We start from the raw sequence: 10295 nt of genomic DNA, 5'->3' as shown, positions 1-10295 counted from the left end.
GCTCAAGTTATCCTTAAGGAATACTGAATTCAAAAAGGTGTTATTGATTGAAGCTTCTTGTTGAGGAAAAAAAAAAAAAGTGGGTTCTTACGTGAGTGCCTTCTGACGAGCGATGATGAAGTCCGGTCTTCCTCCCTTGAAGACGACTCTTGCGTTGGCCTGAACCCACAACCACTGTCCCGTCTTTGTCAGCAGCCTGAAGAAGGTGAAGCCCGTGTCTCCTGTCTTCATCACTGAGGACACAGCACGTGGACACAAACATCTGAATACGCTTCCATGGAGTCGACACATTGATGTCAGAATTCAGGCACGGAGAGTGTTGTGATGGTGCTTTGGTAAGTGCATGACGTTTCAGACTGGGTGACTCACTCTTGACGTGGTTGTCGGCGCAGTACATCATGTCAGCAGCGTGGATGAACTGATAGCCAGAACGTGGTGTGACCAACTCCATGTCTGAATAGCCTAAAACCAGCTTCCCCCTGACAGAGACAAAACCCAACAAGAGCACAGACCATGCTTTAGCTCCTCTCAGTCCATCAAAGAAAATCAGTAAAGATACTGAAACATTGTCTATAAAAACCCACCTGGTGTCTATGCCCATGGGAGCAAAGTCCATCCTGTGTTTGGACTGGAATATGAGGGTCTTGATCCGGATCTCCATGACTGAAGGAGGCAGTACAGGCGTGACGATGGCGAACAGAGCCAACTGAGGAGGAAGAGGAGCTGCTCTCCCATCAGCCTCTGTGCTCCCCTGCAGATGCAGAAACTTCAGACGTCCAGTGAAGTTTAGAGCCTGCGAAGAGGGAGACAAACCTATCAAAGCGTTTGTCAACACTCCAACCTTTGAGCATCTTATCATGCCGACACAATCAGCCTGCTTGCAGCCTAACGGAGCTGTTTGCATGCTTTTACACGTTCACAGTTAAACAAAATAAACTCTTCACGGTACCAGGAATCCAGAGGTGTTGTCGAGGAGACAGCGCAGGCGACTGCAGAAGCTTCTTTCCAGAAAGGACGAGTTCTCCGGAGGATGTACTGAGGCAACAAGCTCACCGAGCTGTTGGAAGCTTTACTGCCTGGCTGTCCATCTGAGGAGAGAAATGTTGTGTTTAATATTCTGACGTAGGGGCCAAGGGTTAAGGATTTGGAAGCAGAAGTGGAAAGGCTCCACGTGTTTTTACATGCTCCATGTGACAGGTAGAGGCTGATCAGTTCCATTCATACCTTGGGCTCTCTGGTCTGAGTCGCTGTGGGAGGGATCCAGGGCGAAGTGGAGCTGGCTTTTAAATGTCTCTCTGTCATCCATGTGAACCAGATCAAACACACTCTGATGGAGTACGTCGGACTGGTGACAGAAGAAGGAAAGTTCTTAGCTTGTATTTGATGGACTCTTCTTCATGTTTCCTTTATTGACATATAAACTCTGAGCCAGGCATGTACTTGTTGAAGCCATGTTGTGAGGTGTCAGATTTACCTGATGGAAGCCCAGGTAGTCCTGGATGGTCGGGGACGTGTAGAAGATAATGCCGTCAGTTGTCACGACCAACACGAAGCCATTTAAAGCCTGCAGAACATTAGATACACAGATGATACACCCGGAAAAAAACAAGACGCCATGCATGTGCATCACAACATGCTTCGAGCATTACCTGGAGAAGGAGCTCTCCCTCTGAGAAGCTGACTCCATCCAGCGACACCGAGTGTCCATTTCTGCCGTTTGGAGTGATGAGGGGAGCCGATGTCTTCTGGAGCGCTGCTGCAACGACACGAAAAGACACAATGTTTTTAAATATATAAAGAAGCTGCAAGAAAGGGACAAACACAGAGCGTGTCATTCAAGCAAGAAGAAGATAGTAACAAGAAGATAAATGCATTTCGTAAAGACTCGAAGAGAGAGAGAGAGAGAGAGATTTTCAAAAATCTTTCCACCGTGTCTCAGAGAGAAACCTTTGTTGGATTCTTCTCTTTGTCCTGCACACGTTGAAAAACTGACAAGTAAAGATGACTTCGACTAAATGGACCCTCGGCGCCTCCTCACAAGCTTTCTTGAAAGATGTTGTTGCAGTTGTTGATGGGGCTGAGGGATGCACATACGTCACCTCATACATGCGTTCAGCGTCTCTGAATTTGAAATGAAACAAAAAAATAACTCTGGAGCTAATGTGGCTAATATTTCCCCTCTGAACAGCAGCAGGCGTAGCATCAGTCATCAGTCAATGCAGCTGTTGAGGAGCGGCTCAGGCATGAAGGTCATCTAAACTCAAACTGTTGTCAGTGTTTGCTGGTTGTTTACTGCATAGATTGTGTCTCAGAGTTAGCGGTCAACATGAGCTTGTAGAAGACGTGTTATGATGGCTAACTCTGTAGATGTGAAGACGTCCATCTGACATCCATAACTTGAGCCAGCTCTTTAATTGATTTCTTTTTCCTACTAGCTCTTAATTACTGTTTTTGATGCAAGTTTTTTTTCTACACTTATATTTTCATCTATTTTAATTTTTTTGCACTGTGTGATTTTCTTCTGCTATCCTGCTCTGCTGCTGTAACCCTGGAATTTTCTCCGCTTGTGAGATGAATAAAGGATTATCTTATCTTATCTTATCTCTGACTCTGATTTGTGCACACCTTTATGGTACACTTCATTATTATTATTATTTTGGGGTTTTTTTCATCCTCTCTCTCCAAAGCAAAGAAAAGCCCTCAAACCCTGTACGGGGTGTCCAGTGTGTCTCGCTGCATCCCTGCTAATGTTTCAGCATCAGTGACGTCTCACAGGCCCGAAACGATGCAGCAGAGTCAGAGCATGTGTTCACATCTTCACAGTCTTGTAAATGAAAAGAAAGAAGCTCACATATAGAAGTTGGAAGTTCTGGATTCAGAGAGCTGCTGAATTCAAGGGGACTTCCACAAAAAAATCTGAACACAAGGGAGTTTTATTTAGCTCAAACAGGATAGAGCAGTGTTGGGGTTTTTCTGAGTTTTCAGCAAAATCTTGTGTATCTAATCTGTGATCGCTGGCATTCATTCAGTTAAGTAATACCTCCTTTCCTTTCCTTACAGTAATGACTCTATGGCACGCTAACAAACTTCCCAACCCTCCCTCCCCTCCGCTCTGCCTCCCCCCCCCTTTTTAAAACAAACCCGCTGGATCTGCCTCTCGTCCCAGGAATTTGCCCTGTCATCTCGGTGAAGAGCGGCTTGCTTCACACTCCAGGCAGCTTGTTATTACAACACAAACTGTAACAGAGTCAGACGGATCTGCTGAAAAAGTGCTGCAACGCTTCCTCACATCCTCCGGAGTTTAACTCGGCGGACAAGGACGCGCGGGCAACGTACAAAAAAAGGGTTCAAGGCCGGACAAATTGGACGGTTTTAGTGAAAAGTAAAACGTTTTATCTTGAATCTTTAGTCTGACCGCCGCGCCGTACCGCGCCCCCCCCCCCCCTCCCTCCGTCTTCCTCCGCTCTCGAGGCTGTAACATTTCAAGGAAGAGGGATCACACGCAGAGTCAGAGCACCTCGCCAAACAAAGACGCAGCTCTGCAGAGGGAGGCCTGATGGAGGGGGGGGCTGCGACCCGTCAGGCTCTGTGGAAACAGCTGCGGCCACTCTTCATCTCTCCGTTCAACAGGAACAACAACAAAAATCATCAAAACTCTCAAAAGCTTCAGCACGTTTCTTTTAAAGGATCTACGTTCATGATGGTGATAGATTTAAACGTTTTCTTCTCCCCTGGAATTCAACAATGTGACCAAAACATCATAAACAAAAACAAACCCGCCTCTAAAGACGATCAAACGCAGGAGGAGGACTGAAGTAAGACTGAGGTAGATACAGGATGAGCTGGAGCTAAATAAAACCTCATCATGCTGCTTCACATGACAACACACACACACACACACACACACACACACACACACACATTCTCAGCTGTCAGACAACATGATATCAGACATTCAATGTTGAACATGTTTGATTTTAAAGTGCGGCCATGACTGGCCACGGAACAGTCACTCTGAACTCACTGCGACCTCGTTCAGCCTCCTTATCCACAAACAGGAAGCACATTTGAACAGCAACTCGCCAGCAGGAAGCTGCCCAAAACCCCCCCCCCCCCCCCCCCCCCCCCCCCCCCTCACCATGGTAACCTTTGCTCCTGGTGATGGATGCAGCAGCAGCATCACCTGGGACTCATTCAGGTCCGAGTCGAAACACCAGAGTCGACACTTGGGACTGAAACTGAGGACCGGAGAACATTTCCTTCAGTTTGTTTGTGGTTTTACTCTCCTTCAGAAAGCCGTCCTGTTGAATGGTCATCATCAGTGACCTGGATGTCTCTGTAATCCTCCTCTGTGATCCAGGCTGTCAGACTGGGCTTTCATCACTCTTCTGTTCACTTCGGATGTTCAAATGTGTCACGCTCGCTCAGTGTCTTTAAAGGTCGCTAATATAGTCGTGTAATTTAGACAGTCAGTAGTTTACCTGTAAGATGCTTTACAGTGAGAACTTGATCAGATGGTTTAAACTCAGTGTGTTGACAGATGTCTGACGCTGTCACAGGAGCTGGAGACAGATTCAGTGTCTTCTGATTGGTCTGTTACATCACAAAACTCAACGATGAAGTCGTGATGAAGTCTCAATTAAATACAGGAAATGCCCGTCGCCATGGTGATATTTTTTATTTATTTCTTATCTTTTATTTTATTTGATCCCCGATGGGAAATGAGGTGTTTTCACTCTGGTAACCAGGCAACACTCACAGGCACATTCATACAGCTACGTGTTTGACTTCTTGTTTAATAAGCTTTCTGCTGTCAAATCGTGAAATAAGACGTCCGTTTCCCGAAAACAGCTTGTGTGCGATGTGCGATGTCAGGACTGACGAACATCAAAGTTGAGAGAAGATAACATTTTCACAAGTGCACGACTGCGCCGTGCGGTTCGCAGATAAGCTCCATCTGATAAGCCTCCAACATACTTATTCTTATTCTACAACATGTCTGTTTCCATTCCCCGTTCCTCTTCTTTGTAAACTCCGCATCAAGCTGAAAACGTGTTTTTGAAACATCTGCATTAAAAAACAAAAATCAGTCTGGTCAGAATGAACTCAGACTGGAGTGTTCAAACGTCTCCATTCACAAACACTTCCATCTCTTCAGAAGCCCTCATGTCGTGCCACTGTGCTGCACAGCCCCCCCCCCCCCCGCTCCATCAGCAGCAGTGATCAGCCCGCCTGATAGCAGAGGCACAGAGGCCTGCTGGACTCTGTGGCCATGATGGCACTGCTTACGTACCACTTTGCTGTAAGCCCCGCCCAGCAGCTGGTGGAGGCGTTTTCAATGTACCTCTCAAATCCAGCCACATGAAGGTCACTGTAGGAGGCTGCCAGGCGACTCCTCTGCCAGCGTGGTCACACTGCCGTACCGTGCCGTGCTCAAGCACGATTGCTTCACATGGCGGCTACTCTTCCGACTTTGTTGCTTATTTTGAGTCATGTTAGTCAGAATCAGGCTGTGTACCCGTGTTTGTGCTCGGGCCAAATTCAAAATCACAGAGTACATGTAACCCGACGATGGTTTAAAAAACAATTTTTTTATTCATTTTTTTTAAATATATGAAACTAAATAACAGAGTAAACCGTCTGTGGGGATGTAAAGCTCAGCTTTCATGCTGGTTATTAAACGGTTTCTCAACAAAGGGGCCGTGCTGAACCATGTCTCTAACAGAAATGTATTTGTACTGTGTGGTTTGTGCACGGAGGAACTCCGGAGTATTCCTTTAAGACAATCACACAAAGCCACACTCGGGATGAAGTGTCCACGCTTGAGTCCGTCATGTCAGCAGCACATTCTGACACCAGAACAACATACTCACTGTATAGGCACCTTTTCCGCTCTCTCCCTGTGTGTGTGTGTGTGTGTGTGTGTGCTCAGCGTCAGAATAAAGACCTACTGTTCCCGTCTGCAGGTCTCATGTTGCTCTGCCTAGACTCCATCTGCCCGCAGCACACTCTCCTGTTTCCCTGCCAGCGGGGCGACTGTTCATAATGCACAGTGTCAAGTTCTCTTTCTGACACCCCGAACACTCAACGCTCAGCCACAGAAATGTCTACGGCTGCATATTTGCACACCTGACACTCACACACACCAGTCTCTCACTTTTAATATCACACACATTTGACCTTTTTCACCGGGAACAGTTCACTGACCGTGGAAGTGGCTCTTGGCCTTGAGGTATCCCACGCTGAGCCGCAGCACAGACAGCTTGTCCAGACGACCTCTGACCTCTTCAGAGAACGGCAGCATGCCGGTGAGACGGTCCAACTCCCCATTGAGGCGGTCCCGGTGTCTCTTGGACGGGTTGGTCTTCACGGGAGGGGGCTTTGGGCTTTAAGAACAACACAAGACACAGAGGACAGATTGAGTGTCGGATGCTGCCTGCTATAACATGTGGGCTCTGTTTGACAATCTGCAGCACACACAGGAATTTCCATGAACAGCTCAAGTGGGAGTTTTTTTTTCTTCTCGTTGTCGTCGCTGTTTGATACGAGGCAGAGTTTTCATATCCTGTAACAAAGCGGAGCGTTTGAGCTGTAGGAGGCCTGTGTGTGTGTCATAGTGACTCGACACGACCACGACGGCGTGCACGCTGAATTCCAGCGTTGAATTACAAGAGAGATGAAGTCTGAATAAACTCGGAACCACATCAAACAAAGCCTCGACTTCCTGGTTTAAGGAGCCAGAAGACGATGAAAGGGGTTGCTCATACACTGCTTTTACACGACTGGAAAACACGGGCAGATTAACATGTTGTTAGTTCGCACATTCACAAGTGGCGTCTGAGTGACACTGTGAGCCAAGTGACCTTAACTGTATTGAAATGGTACTGATGAGCAGCAGGCGTTTGTTTTCGAGTACCTGGATCTTACTGTTGGAGTGAATAACTGGATCGGCACATCCAACCTGAACTCTGTTTGTTTTCAGGGATGATGCTTTTTCTTTTTTGGTCTTCCTCCAGCTACAACACGGAGCAGCACATACAAACCCGACCAAACCAGCCTTCCACCGAACTCTCTCTTCTACTCTTCGCTGTATTACTTGAATGCTGTGTGAAGACATCTCTGGTCCCCAGAGGAAGTATCCCTCCAACGTCGCTACCCCACGTTTCCACCCATCGTCACATTTTATTTACCAAACAGAGAGAATTATCCTCAGCTTCACTTTGTGTGAACTATCACAAAAATGTTAGCGTGCGAAAGTAGCGAACAAGCGAGACGTGAGTCTTGTTAAGCACGTGCTGGCGTGCTAATGTTCGCTCACACCTGCTGTGCTTGAAGCTAATGCTAAATGTGAATATAGTGACTTGTGATACCTTTAGTAGCGATAGCTTGCTGACATGAGCAGGACGCTAACGCTAACCACCCAAAACACAAGACATGAAAAAGCATCAACATCACATGCTGTAATAACTGCACATGTTCACAGTGATAACAAACGTATGGTAAAGAACTCGCTTGTTAGTAGGAGCGAGTTGGAAGCAGCTTCAGTACGAACTCGGCGGTCGCACTGATCGCTCACCGGTCACGTGAAACTTCCCCTTCCCTGTTCGCTCGCTCACGATGTTTCCTGAAGTTTTCCTTCTCATAAGTTGACCTTGACCTACCTGTAAGTCACCTTGACTTAAAGGATGAAGTAAAAATACTTGATATTAGGTGTCTAAGACTTCTCCTTTTCTTTCTGTGGCCTTGAAATAGGTGTCGATGTTGTCGATATTTGACTTAAAAACACACGATATGAAGCTCAGATGATGCTTTAGTCAAAGTCAAAGGTTCACTGGAGTCAGGAGGTTTCAGCCGATGTTCACGACGGTAAAGCTATAGTGAGTAGAACTCAGCACAGAGACAGAACTAACTACATCTGTTTATTATTTGATTTCTAAATTATAGCGACATTATACATTTTTTCCGACTGACTGTCTGCCTTCGTGGTTAAACAATGAAGATATTTTGGAGTCCGAAGAACCAAATTGCCTCCGAACGAAATGTTGCGTCATATTTTGGAGACGGCTTGTTTCTGTTGATCTCCCACTCGGCCTGTGCCATTGTTACTACAAATTTACCACAACATAGTTCCTCTCTGACATGTCAGGACTCGCAGTGGCTCTGTGTGCCATCCCTCCCTGACTAAACACACACACACAAACACACACACACACACATCTAAAGACAGAGATGGAGGGGGAGAGGAGGGAGAACAAACAAGGGCAGGAATGAAAAGCAAAACACAGCAAAGAGAAAAGAGAAAGCGTAAAGTGGGAAGAAAACAAACAAAATCAGAGTGAAAATGAAAATAATGAGGCACTTATTATCTTTGACTTTGACTCTGATGAATAATATGAACCCAAAACACACTTTGATGACAGAATGTGACCAGTACATTTGTGACCAATTCACAACACAATACTGTAAAAATCAGCATTAGTTATTAAATTAGGCCAGTGTGTTTACTTACTCAAGCTCGACCGATTAATCAGCCAGCCCATAAAACGGATGATATTAGCGAGTAAAGTGACGATCAATATCAGCTATTTTATCGCAGATATGCGCCGACATTACTCGATTTATTCAGCAGTCAAATAGCTAGCAGGTCTGTCACCAGCAGAGGGCGCTGCATGGATTACAGGAAGCTTCATCACGCTCCAGGATGTCAGGAGTTCATACATGTACATGCACAGTCACTTTCCAGTTAAATAACCGCACGTCTTCATTATAATTATGTATTTGAGGGGGGGGGGGAAACGTGTATATCTATATCTATCTCTACAGATCGAACGTAGATCTAAGAAAGATATCGGCAGATAATCCTTCCTAATGTCGATATCAGTATCGGCCCCAAAAATCCCATATCGGTCGGGCCCCATTAAGTACTTTTTTTTTTAGAAACATGAGCGTACTCTTACCAAAGAAATGACTGATTTTAATGCTTCCAGAACCTCTTCTATGATCCCATGCAGTCATTTTAACGAACCTGGTATCTACCGTCTGGTATGGAATACCGAATGTACGATTTAAATTCACATTTATTGGTCAAATAAACAGACATACAGTAGTTCAATTAGTAATAATTGGTTGATTGTCCAGCCAAGTAAATATCAAAAGTATTAAGATAAAATCTCTTGGGTATAAAAAATTAAATTAAATTAAATTGTTTTAAATTAAATTGTTTATTGAATTTTCTGATTCTGAGGTTTGGTAACACAGCAGCTGTGCATCTGGTGCACTTACATTGACTTCTCCTTTAACTTATTGATTCTGATTGATGCAAGATAAATACAGCTTCATGAATAAAAAGCATTACACAGCTTTTATTACTAAATTAAAGAAAAGAGAAAAAAAAGTCAAGTAACTACAATGACTGTTTGCTCAAACACTGCCTTGACATTATGTTATACCCACTCTTTTGTGCATTGTAATGTTTTGCTAATTTGCTAAAAAAAAAAAAAAAAAATTCCCATCACCACCTGCTGGATTTACCTGACCTTATCAACACCTGACGTCATCACCTTTAAGCGACATTGTGTGCTGCAGCAGGTAAACTTCCGGAAAATCGAGAATCACAAGATTGAAGCTAAAATAACAACCTTAACTATACGTCCACTTAGGTTAACGCAAACAGGTTGGTAACACTAGTAATTACTTTGTAACAATAATGGTGATGAGTGATTTGAACCATCGACACAGATCAGCTCTAACCCCGCCCACGCGGCACAGGCCTGTGGCCGAATGCAATGGCTACTTTGTACCCTGCGGAGACATATTAACAAGTAAAGAAATATGACGTATGGAGACAGTAAAACTTACATTTTCTGAACGGGCTTCTTCCTCCTCTTCACCGCGTAGACTCCACCATTCCCCGGCATGGCCGCTTTCAGATTGTCCCAAATTCTTTCTTTCGTTTCACTTCAAAGACAAACTGTTTGAACTTGCATTAAAAAAAAAAAAGTTAGATTTCTTGAATCTCCGGACACACCCTTGATGTTATTGTCCAGTAATCCTCTAAAAGTTGCGGGTTATTTCACTATAATTCAGGCTAAATTGAAATATATAATCCACATCTGTGAAGTCTAGCGGGATTTTGCAGCGACCCTGTCGGTCAACATCCAAATTTAAAACTTATTTTGCAGGGGAAGCGCAGACAGAAGCACACACCACAGCCAGCCCTCCGCCTGTGTGGGTCAGCCAATCAGAAACACTGTAACATCTTGTTGCAATTGAACACAGCTTCTGATTGGTGGAAA

The 10295-nt window shown here is 44.9% G+C and overlaps 2 protein-coding genes across 2 annotated transcripts in view; one reads left to right on the top strand and one right to left on the bottom strand.

Moving 5' to 3' along the window:
• The window catches only part of LOC306836598 (aryl hydrocarbon receptor-like), a gene marked incomplete at its 3' end in the record, with an annotated part of 10658 nt that extends 447 nt beyond the window's left edge, over positions 1-10211 (bottom strand). Inside the window, 10 exon segments of the mRNA XM_079363772.1 lie at positions 92-233; positions 370-479; positions 585-793; positions 950-1067; positions 1070-1088; positions 1225-1345; positions 1475-1564; positions 1650-1756; positions 6208-6386; positions 9859-10211. Coding sequence (XP_079219898.1) covers positions 92-233; positions 370-479; positions 585-793; positions 950-1067; positions 1070-1088; positions 1225-1345; positions 1475-1564; positions 1650-1756; positions 6208-6386; positions 9859-9917 — 1154 coding nt within the window. The 5' untranslated portion in view covers positions 9918-10211.
• The window catches only part of LOC306837038 (uncharacterized protein), a 210233-nt gene that overhangs the window by 183094 nt on the left and 16844 nt on the right, over positions 1-10295 (top strand). The gene's annotated exons all lie outside the window — the stretch shown is intronic.

This window comes from Symphodus melops, assembly GCF_947650265.1.
Source record: "Symphodus melops genome assembly, chromosome: 16".
In the NCBI taxonomy this organism is placed as follows: domain Eukaryota; kingdom Metazoa; phylum Chordata; class Actinopteri; order Labriformes; family Labridae; genus Symphodus; species Symphodus melops.
Note: the sequence above shows the minus strand (reverse complement) of the source record. Positions and strands in the feature narration are given on the sequence as shown.